This window comes from Anguilla rostrata, chromosome 5 (assembly GCF_018555375.3).
Source record: "Anguilla rostrata isolate EN2019 chromosome 5, ASM1855537v3, whole genome shotgun sequence".
In the NCBI taxonomy this organism is placed as follows: domain Eukaryota; kingdom Metazoa; phylum Chordata; class Actinopteri; order Anguilliformes; family Anguillidae; genus Anguilla; species Anguilla rostrata.
The window spans coordinates 16,360,921-16,375,615 of record NC_057937.1 but is presented as its reverse complement, the minus strand read 5'-3'; the positions used below and the strand labels follow the sequence as shown (position 1 = coordinate 16,375,615).

The following is a 14,695-nucleotide window of genomic DNA, read 5'->3' as shown; positions in this document are numbered from 1 at the left end:
AGGTATTTTAAATCCTTTAAAGCCTTTGATACTGAGAAACATGTGACTAGAAATGAAAGGACATTCTTTATTGGCAAAATCTTACATTTATTAATGTTTAAATAAGGGAAGACTTACAAAATTAACAGTAGGCTTCGGTTTACCATTTCGACTTTAACATCATAATAGAATATTGTTCAGCCCAAAAAACAACAACAACAAAATACAAACATAATTTCATAGGCACAGTAAAAGGACACCGATTATGATGGTGGCTTTGGCTCAAAGCTTTGGGCCGGGCGGTGGCAGATGGGCTGCCGTTGTTCATCTTTTCTGCTTGGGGATGATCTTGTTTCCACTGGTTGCCACGGGGATCAGCAGTTTCCTGTACTCGTTGGGGAGATACTTCTCGATCAGGACGTTAACCGGCATGCTGTCAGTCACGAAGCCCTGCCTGGGGACAGAACAGAGGGGAGGACCATTAACTCACTGGGAGAGCGGTTAGGGGCTCAGGGACTGACACACTACTGACACAGGAGGAGATGGTGAGACCTAGGGAGTTGTGCCACTGGATGTGCCAAATAGTGCTAGATAAAGACATTAACATGAAACACCACCTCCCTCTGTCACACACACATGAACTCTCTCTCCTACACACTCCCACACACACACCTTCTCATGAGCAGCACTACGTCCTCCATCTCGATGGTCTTCCTCTTGGCGTGCGTGGCATAGGCCTCCAGGTCGTCGGCCAGACGGTCAAAGTACTTGGCCATACTGCAGGAACATCAAGACCTCTATTGAGCATGACATTTCTTTCCTCACCAGAACCTTACAGCAGAACCAATTACACTTCTGCAGTTTACACAGGACAGATAATCCAGACAAAAATGATAACCCAGAAGTACCATGTTTTTGTCTATAGCTAATACTCAGAGGAAGACTTGGTTATTGCCCCCGCAGTTCCATTATACAGGTCAGTGATGGAATGAATGATGGCAGATGAGGGAGGAGTCACTCCCGCCCTTACATATCCTTGAGTACAGGGTAGGCCTCCGAGGACACGGTGGTCTTGGCGAAGTGTTTGAAGGCAGTCATGACGTAGCTCTTGGGCAGGCCCGGTTCCTTCTGGGAGGGGGCGGCCCGCCCCTTCCTTTGGGGCTTGGGCTTGGCAGCGGGGGCGGCGGCCTGGGTGGGCTTCCTGGAGAAGCGTACACAGTTACATTTTAGTTTTTTAACAGGGATATTGTTCACAAAAAGAGCTGGCCGCGCCACGTCAGGGCTCCATGCTAACACGTTAAAGCCTAGCATGCGTTTTCTTCCGATACACCCTCTGCGAGTGTACTGCCTCTGAGAGATGCTTAGCGTCTGAAAATCGGTATTTACTGATTAGTGGGGAAAATGTACATCCCTGCATGGGATTACTTGGTGGGTAGGGGGCCCTGGGCGAGGTGTGGCAGTTGCGTACCTGGCATCCATCATCTGTTTGAGGAAGTTGGGCGTGGTCGAGGGGCCGGGCGTCAGCACGTGCTTCCTCTCCCGAACGAAGGCGGGCGTCTCCAAGGGCAGTTCTGGAGTCCCGACAGAGAGGGAGGGGGGGAAAGAAAACGAGTTCGTAAGCCTGTTGGGAAACCCAACCGTGCTCTTTTGCCACTTTCAGACCGAACTGTCTACGCATGAACGTTCGCATAATGTGTGGCTGCCTGCAACCATTGAACTGCCAAGACAGCATAACCAAATAAAAACGCAGAGGTCAGGTCCACAGAGGTCAATTCATTAAGGAAAATGTAAAATTGTATTTGTATAACAAAAGAGTTCAACTTTATCGCTAAACAGGGAGTACGAGTCTAAAAAGCTGCTGAGTCTGTACAATATTTGCTTTTTGAGTTTGGCTGGTAGAAATGATACATGAAAAACAAGTTAAATTGACTAGCATTAGGCTACTTTTTGGCCATGAAATTTTTACTTGGTTTACAGCATTCGCGCCGCATAAAATGCTTAGCTTTGTTTGCGTTATAAAATAGCTTGGCGGTCAATGCGGATAAGGCTAATTTCAGCCATTAGCAGTCGACACCGATATAGCCTCAATATTGCTGTTCATCCCAATTTTTGAGGTGTGCATGTTGATGAACCTCATTACCATCACTCTGTGAAAGGTCATCCTCATCTTCCTCCCCTTCATCGTCGTCATCATCTTCAGATGGCCCCGGCTCTTCCTCAGGCCTCATCCCAGCACTGGGCTCCACCCTTGTGGAGGCGTGGGGGGTGCGTGGGGTAAGCTGGAGTTCAGGGGACCCCGGCTGTAGCAGAGGGATCGAGCTCTCTTTGTCCTCAGCCTCATCAGCATAGTTGGCTCCACCCATATTTTCCTCCTCCTCCTCCTCCTCTTCTTCTTCCTCATCTTCTTCCTCCTCCAATAAGCTCCTCCCCCTACTTGAGTGTAGGTGTTCCGGGGATGGAGGAATCTCATTGGGCGATGACGCAGGCGATAGTGCGGAGGGTGACTGCGGGGGCAAGTCCCCCCCCGTCAGGCTCTCCTGTGGTCCGCTCTGCCACTCACTGGAGGGTCTGCCCTCTGACGATTTGATGGACTGCACCTGTCCATCGCCGCTCTCCAACTCTGTGCAAGGAGCAGCAAATGTAAAAAAAGGCCCCTTGAGAAGCAACAGCACTCCCTTACAAATACAGAGCCAACACTGCCCGATTTAGAGAGTTAACAGTCTCAACTCAAACGGCGAGAGCCCCAAGCATAGGCCAGTGATATGGGAGACTGTTTCGACCAAATCATGATAGTACAACAATCTGAATTCTGTCATTGGTGCTACCATTATTATCATGTATATCAGCAACTGATGTGAACCAACCTTACCATTTTACTGACAATGAATCATGACAGTAAGATTGAATTCTGTCACTGGTGATGCCATTTTTTAATATTATCAAGTGTACTAGCGACTGATTTCAACCAATCACACCATTTTGCTGACAAGGGCAGTCTTCCAACTTTAAAGGAGGTGGGGACTGAGAGCATGTTATGGAAGTCATGAAATGTGTGTGTAATCATTAGAGATGTGCTCTCTTATAGTGCAGTACTCACCCGTGCCCATTGGCTGTAGGCCACTGGAGAGGCTCTTGTAGCCGCGACCTCCTGCCTCCATGCCAGGGATCTTCATCCCTCCCTCCGAGCGACAGGCTCTCCTCGAGATGTGCTCCGCCTCCCACACCTGCTCCTGACCTGAGGCCACTTCCTCTTCCTGTGTTTCAGATTCCGTGGCTCCTCCACCTTCCTGTGTCTCAGATTCTGTGGCTCCACCCATATTTTCCTCATCTTCCTCCTCCAATAAGCTCCTCCCCCTACTGTGGTGTAGGTATTCTGCGGATGGGGGAATCTCATTGGGTGATGACGCAGGCGACAAGGCGACAGGTGACTGTGGGGGCAAGTCCCCCCCTGCCAGGCTCCCCTCCTGTGGTCCGCTCTGCCACTCACTAGAGGCTCCGCCCTCTGATGACTTGACGGACTGTACCTGTCCATCGCCGCTCTCCAACTCTGTGTAAGGAGCAGCAAATGAAAAAAAGGCCCCTTGAGAAGCAACAGCACTCCCTTACAAATAGCCTTAAACACTGCCCAATTTAGAGAGCTAAACTCAAAATGGAAATATATACTCAAAAATGTACAAGCGACTGGAAAGAACAGATCAGTGATATGGAAGAGTCATCAATGAGTTGTGACAGTAAGGTTGAATTCTGTCACTGGTGCTGCCATTCTATATTATTAAGTATATTAGTGACTGATTTCAACCAGTCATACCATTTTACTGACAAGGGCAGTCTTCCAACTTTAAATAATGTGGGGACTAACAGCTTCATCTTTGGAAGTCATGAAGTGTGTGTGTAATCATTAGAGATGTGCTCTCTTATAGTGCAGTACTCACCCGTGCCCATTGGCTGTAGGCCACTGGAGAGGCTCTTGTAGCCGCGACCTCCTGCCTCCATTCCAGGGATCTTCATCCCTCCCTCCGAGCGACAGGCTCTCCTCGAGATGTGCTCCGCCTCCCACACCTGCTCCTGACCTGAGGCCACTTCCTCTTCCTGCGTCTCATGTTCTGTGGCCCCTCCTTCTTCCTGTGTCCAAGTGCTCCCTCGAGCCCCTCCTTCCTCTCTGTCAGATGTGGTGTCTTTCTCTTCCTCCTCGCTTTCAGATCCCACCACCTCATCTTCTTGCACCTCAGACTCAGCGGCTGCCTCTTCCTCTGACTCTGCACCCTGCTCCTCTTCCTCCCGCTCAGGTTCTTCCTCTTCCTCAGACTCCACGGTCTCCGCCTCCTCCACTCTCGCCAATTCCTCTTCCGCCTGCAGGTCTTCTGCGTTTTCCATGTTTGCTTCAATATCACCTCTGTCAAAACCCTCCTCTTCCCCTTCTTCTTCCTTCACCTGCTCGTCCGCTCCCTCTCTCCCAGACCCTTCCGGGACCTCCTCCTTAACCTCGTCAAGCAAGGCGCCCGTGTCTTTGTCCTCGTAACTCTTTTCTCCAGCTCTCCCTTCCACACCTCCCGTGTCCCCATGGACATCTCCACCCACCTCCTCCTCCTCCATCTGTTGCTCCACTTGCATCTCCTTCTCCTTCTCTACTTCGTCTAGGATTCTCTCGCCCACCCCTCCTCCTCCTCCTCCTCCTCGGTGGGAGGGAGAATACACAATGGTGTCCCAGTCGTGCATCGCGATGGAGGCCGTGTTGCTGATGACGATGCCGGAGATGTTGGAGGTCGTCACGTTGCTAAGGCCCAGGGTGAACTTCTCCATCCCCGCAGTCTCGCTCAGACTCTGCTCCCTGTCTGATGGGATGGAGAGAGGAAGGGCGGAATGAAAACCCCATGAATAGGTTGTTCTAGAAAGATCCTGAGGTTTCAGCACACGATCTTCATTAGCAAAATTATGTTATGTGCTGCTAGCAGTTTTATACCAAACTGTATATACCACAGTGTGTACAAAAGGGCAGAAGCCAAGTAGAGAGTAACTACCAATCACAGCCTTGAATCTCCAGCAGACTGTTAATGTGGACTTTACTTGTGGCACCTGTACATAAAACACGTAAATGCAGGGGCACTGGGCAGTTGTGAGCACAGGCCCCTAGGCTGTACCTGGGTTTCTCTTCTTGGCCAGGAGATCTTGGACCCCCGCCTCAAAGTCCTCCACACTGATGGCCTTGCGCTTCCCAGCATTCCCAGCATTCCTCCTCAGCACCCGTCTGTCCACGTGCGGATCCACGCAGGGCGTCTTGAGGGTCAGGCTCAGGTTGCTGAGAGGACAGCGCGGGTTTGAAATAAACCGAATCATCATTCTCCGTGCAAGTACAGGGCTAGCACTGAGCGCCGTTAGGGTTTGCTTGTGTGCCAGACCTGCCGCCACAAGCCTGGTAAAAACCGGTGTAGTTCAGCACCATAAACACACCTGCTTTTTAGGACATAGACATTTTCTAACCAACCGAGTCAAATAAAGGCAGGTCAAGACTGGTCTAAAATGAGGGCAGTATTCCAACCAACTAGTAGACCGGGTGGACGTGCTTGTGTTAAATAGCCCATTCAACCGTTGCCCATTCAACCGTCGCTTCTGGAATATAGTGCATTTGGACACATTCACACATCACTTCAGTGAACCATATACGGTACCTCGCAGATGTGCCCGACATGCCAGACAGGTTTCCCGTTGTGTCCTGTGCCCCATCCCCAGAGCCATCTGAAAAGCAGTACACAAACGCTCTACTGCAGAGACTGGGGTGTCCATTCTTATCCAAAAGGGGATCGGTGCGGGGGGCAGGTTTTTGTTTTAGCCCAGCGCAAAAACAACTGTTTCTATTTATCAAGGTCAAACCTGCAACCTCATAGTTGATCAGACTCGTTGTGCTGGCTAACACAAACATCGCCCACTTGATAAACTACACTCTGGTCGCTACTTCCTGAGGAACGTATGTCCTTTGCCTTCCTCTGACTACCCAGGTGCCCTGGCAGCAGGATTCAGTTGGAAGTTGCAAATCCATGCAGATTACGAAGAAATCATGGATATTCATACTACACCCGTGATTGGCTTAGAAGTGGTGTCAGACATAAACAGTTTCTGGCTTCATTGTAGGACTCAACATGTTTAGACCCAAGAGCTGGGTAAGTGAATTAGCAAGTAAAATCGTATTTATCCTACAAAAGTAAGGAGCCTATCCCAAGGACAGATTTGGAATCCTACTTTTTTATGTAGAATCCATTTATACTGCTGGGTATTTACAGATTCACTTCAGCTGAAGTATCTTGCTTGAGAGTGCAACCGCTGTGCCTCGCCAGGGAGTCAAACCTGCAACCTCAGAGTTTACGAGCTCAGTTCCGTAACCGCCATGCTACACAGCAGCACCCGCCTCCAGCTCCACCTACCTCCACTCTGGTCGACTATCTTCCTCTCGAACACGGACACGTTCATGTTCTTTTTCGGCCTCTTCCTGCTGATGCCCCTGACGGCCATGGTCAGGTTCACCGTGGGCAGGTCAGGGAGGTCCAGGTTGGACATGTGTGAAACTCCCATGCTAGATTACAGAAAAGAAATCCAGTGGAGAAACCGGTAGGTATTCATACTACACCTGTGATATGAGCCCTCAGACAGAATGGGTACAGACATACAATAGTTCACATCACTGGTTAATATTAGACTCAGAAAACAGTTTAGACCCAAGAGACTGGGTAAAGTGAATTAAGCAAGTAATCAACTGCTGTAATTGGTCAACTGCCCTACAAAAAAGTAAGGTAGGCTAGTGCCCCACCAGGACCAGATTTGGGAATCACTACTTTACTTAACTACTGTAAAAAAAATCGTTCTAATATACATGGGTTTTTTTGGTTCGGCTGTCTACTTGCATCTGACTATTTGCTCTATGTAGATTTATTGTTCCTTCCATTAATTTATTATTTATGGGAGCCTAAGGAAGGCAAGCTTTCTCACTGCAACCCTTGATGCAGAAGGCATTTGCAAGCCAGGATGGTGATGAAGAAAGATGCCAACCAAAGTAATTTTGTCTTCTACAATTGCCAGCTGTTTTACGTGAGGGAAATCGAACCTGGGTCTGCTGCTGCACAGGCTGGACTCTGTCGAACGCAACTCCGGGTCTTCGCTGTCGGGTCGATCAGGAACCAGCAGGGACAGCTCTGGTTCTGCAGAGGCACATGGGGTGGGTTTAGGAGCGACGAACTCTACCACAGCATTCAAAAATGTATGACTGTAGTTTAAAACCTTCTGCATGGAGGCTGCTACTCAAACATAATCTTCTTGTGTTTTTTGGGACTGAGTTTTATCCCCATTTTTATTTTTCCTTGATTATGGATGCCCTGTGCAGGCCTGTGCTGTCGCTACACAGACCTCCGTATTGACAAGCACGTGCTAGACGCATGCGGTCAGCTGCTACTCCTCACTCTGCGATCCGCTAGCCGAGCCGAGCGGCCGCTGCGCAGGACCGTGCTCCATACACGGGCCACCAGACCAGGGTCGTCACCCCCCCCCCGTGTAAAAGGAGATGCGGTGTACCCTGCAAATAAAAGCCGCCGTCCCGGGGTTCGAATTACAGGGGAGCTCGGCCCCCCTCGAAGGAGACCCCCCCCCCTCCGAAGGCAATCCATGATCGTCATCCGCAACCCCCCGGCCACCACATTCGCGGTCAGCAATCACATTCTTAGACCTCGCCTCCAATGCCAGAGAGTAATTCGAACCCCGCGCCTTCCCCAGGCAGCACTGTGGCCAGCTGCACGTCACCCCGCGGGACCCCCTGCCAGTCACTCTGACATCAGCACGATTAATGAGGCTACGGGCCAAGCGCCTCGCCGCTGCGCTGAGTGACGGCTGTTTAACTGGACGCAGCACCCGATGCTGCGCCTGTGGGTCTGATTTCATCATGTGACCCACGACGCACCTCGACGGACTTAGCACGCGCAGACGCACCTGTCTGGAGGATTCCCCTGAGCAGATGCCGGGGCGTGACCTCATCTTCACTCAGGGAATGGGACGCCACCACTGCAGGCGTTTTCACTTTTCCCATCATGCCCGACATTGACAAAGAGCGCTTTCTCTGCTGAAGGGGAGACCCTGTGAATATGTTCTGAGCGGGGGTGGGGGGGTTAAAATAACAAATAATTAATGCACACTGTTTATTTTTTCTTATAATGGTAAATGGTAAATGGACTGCATTTATATAGCGCTTTTATCCAAAGCGCTTATATAATATATCTTTCCCACAGGATAATAACAATGGTCTGTCTCAAGTGGTTCTTTTCCAAAGGGTGCAGTTTCTCGCTAACGAGCAGGTAATTCGTAAACAGTGATTTTCATTCCTGGTTCTGGAGGGCCACAGAGTCTGTTAGGTTTTGTTGTTCCTCGACACTTGATCAATTAAAACAGTCAGTTACACGGTTCTCACCTCACCCAGTTTCTTGAGTCTGAATTGGCTCTGATATTAAGGCGAGAAAAAAAAAACCAGTAGACCCTGCGGCCCGCCAGGACCAGGAAAAGATCACTGTTCTACAAGATGTCATGATCAATCCTCTATGCAAACAAAATGTCAGGGCTTCATTGTTACAATCGCACCAACAGACAACACCAGGGGCTCTGCAGATCAGATGCACCAGTCGTTTCATTACTCATGCTAGAGAGAGTTAAAGAAAACAATTTAATTGAATAGATACGGATGACAAAAGTTTTGACTACAGTAGTCTTGTCTTCCAGTTGTGTGGGACAGCACTTAATTCACCCAGTTAATTAAGTTTGACACTTCAGGAAATGCCACTGGAGCCGTAGTTTCTAGTGAACCTGATACTGTTGTCCACAACGACCTAACCTTGGGTTAGACTGGAGATGAGAGCACTCCGGCAGTCCCTTTACTGACCACAGTCACGCAGCCGAGACCTACCCTTACCTTGTGCAAGTTCTGCCTGAGTTTTTGTCGGAGAGCGACCTGAGGAGAGTGGAGACCAGCGTCGCTCTTTCGCAGTCTGCCGCTCCTTCTGGGCCCGGAGGACACACTTGGTTGTTGAGACATACTGTGAGTTCGTAGGATAAAAAATATCAGCTGAGTCTTCAATCTGAGCCAACACGAGTTAACCGAAGCCGACTTGCACTTTGCCTTGACAACGGGGTTAAGGCAAATTATGAGTGCCACTATTCAAGATGAAATACAGCTCCATGGCTACGCCATCTGACGTTAGTTTAGGCTTACATTTTGAACATAAAAAGCATATAAATCAAGATTTTAGCTTGCAGCAGCTGAGGTCAGCTGCCTTACTTATTAGAAAATACAACACCGCAACACTGTAAATTTCAAAGGAGTTGGAAACTGAGGATTGATCTAATCAGTCATCTGCTTTCTAACTTAAATTAGCTTATTTAAGGGAATTGCACTCACCTGCGTGTGACCGGTGAACAGGCTTGCTCTGTGTACAGTACGTTTCTCAGTAGTACCCGAGCAGACACATCCTCAAAAGAATCCATCGTGAAGCAGGCTGTACACAACAACAGGCGATTAGCAAACTTACATAATTAGAACCAATAATGACGTTGGACAGCTAGTTATCATAGTTCTGTGCCTTTAATTCGCAAGTTATGTCTACTGGGTGGGACTACTGCGCGAGAAAACGAACGAGTTTAGTTTATAAACTGAATTAACAGTTAGTAGCACACTCGCTCTAAATTGAATCTTGTAGCTGGCTAGACTATACCACCGAATGAATAAACGTTAAGTTAGCTAGCAAATATTACTCTCGACAGCGTTCTGTCGGCTTGATATTATACAAGAGTACTCATGAGAGCTTTCCTACTACTCTAGCTAGCTAGAACATTCCTTACCGTTACGGGACTGTGCCTTTAGCTTCTTATTATAGTAAATAGCCTTGATACACACGACTCCTTGAGTATTCAGTGAACTGTTTTCAAACGTTTTTTTTTTTTTTTTTTACAAGTTTCTGATGACGTTTAACTCCCGCCTTTGAATTCAAGCAAGTGATCGCGAGAGTTCGTCGCCGGAAAAGAAGGTTGTTTCTTGGCAGAATCGTGGTAGTTGTAGTTGTAATACCCCGCCTTATGGAGGATTGTTGAGTCACACCACTCTGTGCCAGACATGTTTATTGTTTTCCCTTAACGAGGGAAAGCTAATGAGCCTGACATAAGGGAGGGCTTAACAAAACTAAAGTCTAAAGTTATATCTTTCCTAGATCTGGTTTCGGCTATTCTGCATGAAAAACACATCACTGCAAATTATTCCCTTTTTAATTGTAGATGTCACATTAAATTATTTAAACTATGGCATAGATATCTGGTAACGTTAACTGTTCTTATTTCTCAAGAAATATTTAAGATATTAAGATATATCGGCCTTTACGTGTATGTAGGCTATAAATAAGTTGTACATATTTATGTATGTGTGTATTAACCTGCATATTATGTCATGCGCCGGTAACCGATGGGTAATAGCAAAATGAGTGATGACTTCAGGCCATGAGGCCAGAAATTGACGTGAACAAGATTGAAACAGTTTTCTGCCATTACACAACGTCAGCGTCCTATAAACTTCCACAGGTGGCATCTACAATAGAAACGGTTTAGATGCGTCAGACTCTGAATGTGGATACGATTTTTAAGAATGATGTTCGGAAACATAATTTCATAATTTTATTTAATCTGGTTTGTCGTTTATTTTAATTTTACAGTTATTAGTAAAAACAGCATAAAATTCTACATTCAGCACAGTTTCATGGGATTTAAAATCAAGTGCTTTCTAAATAAAAATATGAATAGACTATTTGCATATACACACAATTTGATATGCGAACCTAAATTATGTTTAACCTTTAAAATCAACAACATTTCAGTGTCTGTGCATGCCAATTCGTCTTTGAAGCAAAACAGGAAGTTGTTAGCATTGTGGGACGTGTAGTTCCGCTCTGGGGCTGCTGGGCTTGATAACAGCGCGCGGAGGAGCGAAACAAAAATAAAATAAAGGAAAACTTTCAAAGGATTACAAATATATCGATCCGATTTCGAAATAAGCATGCCTGGATTCACTTGCTGTGTCCCTGGCTGCTATAACAACTCACATCGGGACAGGGAACTGAGATTTTACACCTTCCCAAAGGACACCGTACAGAGAGAGATTTGGCTGAAGAACATCTCCCGGGCCGGAGTAAGCGGTTGTTTCAGCACCTTCCAACCTACCACGGGTCACCGTGTCTGTAGCATACATTTCCCCGGAGGCAGGAAGACTTACAGTATTCGTGTGCCTACACTCTTTCCGCTGAGGGGTGTGAATGAGAGAAAGAACAGACGCGGTAGAAACAAGAAAGTGTCCGCCGTCCTTCCTATCATCACTAGCGTCGTTTCAGTAGCCGCTAATGCTGATGCTACTCTAAGCGGTACAACCGCGGAGGTAACCAGCAGCAATGATGTTGCAAACACCGGCAAAGTGGGACTAAAAGCAGAAGGCGGCAGCGAGACCAAGCCTATTGACCTAACTGTGCAAGGGGACGGTCAGTGCTTGACTGCCGTCATTTCCAGCTCTCAAGCCTTGGCGGGCAGCAGCGACCTCCAGTCGGCTGTAGCCGCCACAACCTCTGCAACACCCCTTCAACAAAGTGTACCATACTCCACGGTCGACCTGTGCGCGCTTGGGTCGCTGGATCACTCCTACTCGCTGACCACTGGGACCACCTCGGCGGAGCTGCTGAAGAAGCTGAATGAACAGCGGGACATCATCGCCTTGATGGAGGTGAAAATGAAGGAGATGAAGTCCACCATCCGACAGCTCAAAGTAACCGAGGCCAAATTAAAGGAAGAAGTGAGAGAGCGGGATCGAATGCTGTCCGCGGCTGTGGTTCGAAAGAAAATTTGATCGGACGGAAACTAGATCAACATCAACATGTCAAAAAAAAAAAAAAAAAACACTTTTTATAAGGGATCCCAATTGACGAGTGAACCCTTTTGTACAAAGCGAGGAAAAGTGGTTTGTTAGTTGAGAACTTTACAAAAATGTTTTTCTTAATTGAATTTAGCTACTAGCTAATGCCGTTGTTAGCTGACGTATGATACAGTAGCTTACCTTGTCATAGTACTCAGTTTAGTTGACTAATTGTGTGTATGTTTAGCTCCTTAAGATCATCCAATTTATCCTTAAAATAACACAGATTGCTTCGTTCGTTCAAATGAATGGTTTCCCCCCTCTGAGACTGAGAAAGGATTAGGTCATATCTGGAACTAAGCTGTGTTTATAAAATGAACGTGTTAGAGAAAAGATGGGGAAAGGATTGGGAGTTCTTCGAGTTAAAGGGGACGTACTTAAACATTTATGTGTAACAATTTTCATGTTGGCATTATGTGTCGCATCGGTTTGTGCTTTTTTTACCAGCTAAGAAATCGAAGAGGTAAAGTAAGGCACTGCATCACCATACAGTGTGCATGTAATATGTAATTAAAGAGAATATGAATTTACAAGCAAATCTGACAGCAGCTTGGGTAAGTGCGAATATGGCCGTTGATGGCACCACAAAGCAGTGGTCTTATTATTATTTTTCATTTTTTGCCTCATTCAAAGCTTTCAGACTGAATAGCAACATGAATGTCATTTCAATCAGATGGTTTTTCTGTCACATGAACAATAAGAAAAATATCCATTTGAAGTTATTAAAGTTCAGTTTAAAAAAAACAGTGCTGTGTTAAGAGTTTTTTGCTAGCCAGTGTTAATAGCATTTTATGTAAACACTCAAATGGTCCATAGAAGCATTTTTCAAATATTTATTTATTTAACTATGTTTTTGCCCCATGCAACAGCTGATTTGGGGAGTCTGTTCAGTATTAGCCTACATATGGATTTCTCTCTATTATATATGGATTTCTCTACAATGAAAATGTCAAACAATATTAATTGGGTGGGAGCATTTGGACCTCACAAACAGATTGGATGAGAGAATTTGTTCCTCTCATGTAAGTCACCCCTTCCCAGTTGTTAGTGTAGATTTGCTAAGCTGCTAAAAAAACATATAGTAGCTCAATAGCAGTTGTCATTAGTCCTAAATATATTGACCCTATCTGCAACAATGTTGGTCCTTGTCCAACAAGTCAAGTACATGAGTATCTTCAGGTGCAATATTCTGACATTGCCCATCTTCTTAAATGTATGCAGCAACATACGGTTGTGCCCAGGAGCAAAAAAGATCAATTTCTAACTGCGCTGAAACGGGCAATATTAGATTACTTAATATTGTAGCTAAACAATGTTGGTATGTTAGATACCAACATTGTTAGTATACTGATTTATATCTTTTGTATGATATAGCTAGTAAGTCATAATCTGGCCATCTTACTTCTGTAGTGCCTTATTTTAAATTTGAAGTTTGAGAGGTGTATATTGATCTTTCCTTGATTACCAGTGTATTTAAAAGTATAAAGCTACCACCCTCTATAGAATGTATGTTGTGAAAATTGAACATGCCCTGCAAGTATACTAAATCAGAACTTCAACATAAACCTTTTTGACAGCCAAAATATTATTTATCGACATGGTTAATTGAAAATGAATATTATGATTGTTGCCCCTGCTATTATCTTCAATACACTGTTATATTGCAGTCAATTTTATTTAGTAATCAGTCCCCATTATCCAGTGAGGAACTACAATACATACATGCTATTTAGCTGAGTATGTGTGAGTCCACTCCAGCCAGTACTCACTGGCATTACAGGAAAAAAACTTCACTTTCTGTTCTACTTAAGCTGATGAAGGCTGACATATTGTTATGAGATTTGTTTTCTATTCTATATAGATAATGTCCATTATTAGGCAACAATGGAACAAAGGGGGACCAGATTTTCCCACATTTAACTTCTGATTAAAATACAGGGAGGGTCGAAACAACCTACATCAGACTTAAACAAGTTAGAAATAAAACATTTGAGATTTTTCTCTGCTGGCGTTTTAAAAGTTGTACTTTAGGCAGAATATCTTGAAACTGCTTTTTGAATAGCAAGGCATTTGCAGCATGCTTTGCTTTGACTTCCTCCTTCACAGCATTACAATGGTTATATTCATTATATTCCTCCCTTACAATATATTGGTAATTATATGCAATAACCAAGTGGTTGTTAATATTATGTATCAATGTTTCTGTGTTGTTTCACAGAAACAAAATCATCACCATTCAAAATAAATGTGGAACATTTGTTAAGTTTCCTATTATTTTTTATGTCAAAAGTATGATTTTTACTCTCTAAGACTACTTCTTTAAATACAGCTCAAGACAAACCCAGGTTTGTGTAACCCTTTTGTAATTATCATAACCCATTGATATCATTTACACAATTACTTTGTAAGGTAAACCTGAATTGAAATATTCAGATTGTCTTACAAATAAAGGGATATGTAAGGCTTTATTTTTTTAAAGAAAACATATTTTGCATTCTCTTGATTCTTCATTTGAATGTAAAATATCTTCTCCAGAAAATATCCTTCTGATTTTCCTGTCATTTATTTTATATTTGTTTCTTGATGGTCCACTGTCTGCTGCCATTTGTGTCATCGGGCAAATTATAATTGAGGTATATTATGTTAGTTATACATTTCTGGAGAAATATGTGTGAATACACGTGCTTGCCAAGACTTCTGGGCCTTGCAGGCCTTGAATGTCGAACATAAATAAATAAGCAATAATTC

General features: G+C 45.3%; 2 protein-coding genes across 4 annotated transcripts; one reads left to right on the top strand and one right to left on the bottom strand.

The window, feature by feature from the left end:
• Nucleotides 1–47: 47 nt before the first annotated feature.
• On the bottom strand, nucleotides 48–12,590 carry cenpt (centromere protein T). Of its 3 annotated transcripts, none has more exons than XM_064335380.1 (15): nucleotides 12,089–12,590; nucleotides 9,404–9,500; nucleotides 8,918–9,041; nucleotides 7,948–8,104; nucleotides 7,073–7,166; nucleotides 6,396–6,544; nucleotides 5,646–5,712; nucleotides 5,118–5,275; nucleotides 3,912–4,811; nucleotides 3,077–3,526; nucleotides 2,120–2,599; nucleotides 1,448–1,550; nucleotides 1,010–1,180; nucleotides 652–756; nucleotides 48–433 (listed from the first exon to the last, which is right to left on the bottom strand). In XM_064335380.1, the coding sequence occupies exons 2-15, from the start codon at nucleotides 9,487–9,489 to the stop codon at nucleotides 304–306; spliced, it is 3,174 nt and encodes a 1,057-aa protein (XP_064191450.1). In that variant the 5' UTR covers nucleotides 9,490–9,500; nucleotides 12,089–12,590; the 3' UTR covers nucleotides 48–303. The 3 variants fall into 3 exon arrangements, with proteins under 3 accessions (XP_064191450.1, XP_064191449.1, XP_064191451.1); XM_064335379.1 differs by lacking the exon at nucleotides 12,089–12,590 and adding an exon at nucleotides 9,844–9,985; XM_064335381.1 differs by lacking the exon at nucleotides 12,089–12,590 and adding an exon at nucleotides 9,844–9,985 and having other exon boundaries at nucleotides 5,646–5,701; nucleotides 6,397–6,544.
• thap11 (THAP domain containing 11) lies at nucleotides 10,179–12,042 on the top strand. Its single transcript, XM_064335389.1, has one exon. The coding sequence runs from the start codon at nucleotides 11,045–11,047 to the stop codon at nucleotides 11,879–11,881; it is 837 nt and encodes a 278-aa protein (XP_064191459.1). The 5' UTR covers nucleotides 10,179–11,044; the 3' UTR covers nucleotides 11,882–12,042.
• Nucleotides 12,591–14,695: the final 2,105 nt, after the last annotated feature.

Excerpts from the sequence above, each read along its gene's own strand:
- cenpt (XM_064335380.1), bottom strand. The coding sequence starts at position 9,489 with ATGGATTCTTTTGAGGATGTGTCTGCTCGGGTACTACTGAGAAACGTA. Across the intron at positions 8,105-8,917 it reads TCAGGCAGAACTTGCACAAG|AACATATTCACAGGGTCTCC; the intron begins GTAAGGGTAGGT and ends ACCCCCGCTCAG. Across the intron at positions 757-1,009 it reads TACCCTGTACTCAAGGATAT|TATGGCCAAGTACTTTGACC; the intron begins GTAAGGGCGGGA and ends ATGTTCCTGCAG.
- thap11 (XM_064335389.1), top strand. The coding sequence starts at position 11,045 with ATGCCTGGATTCACTTGCTGTGTCCCTGGCTGCTATAACAACTCACAT.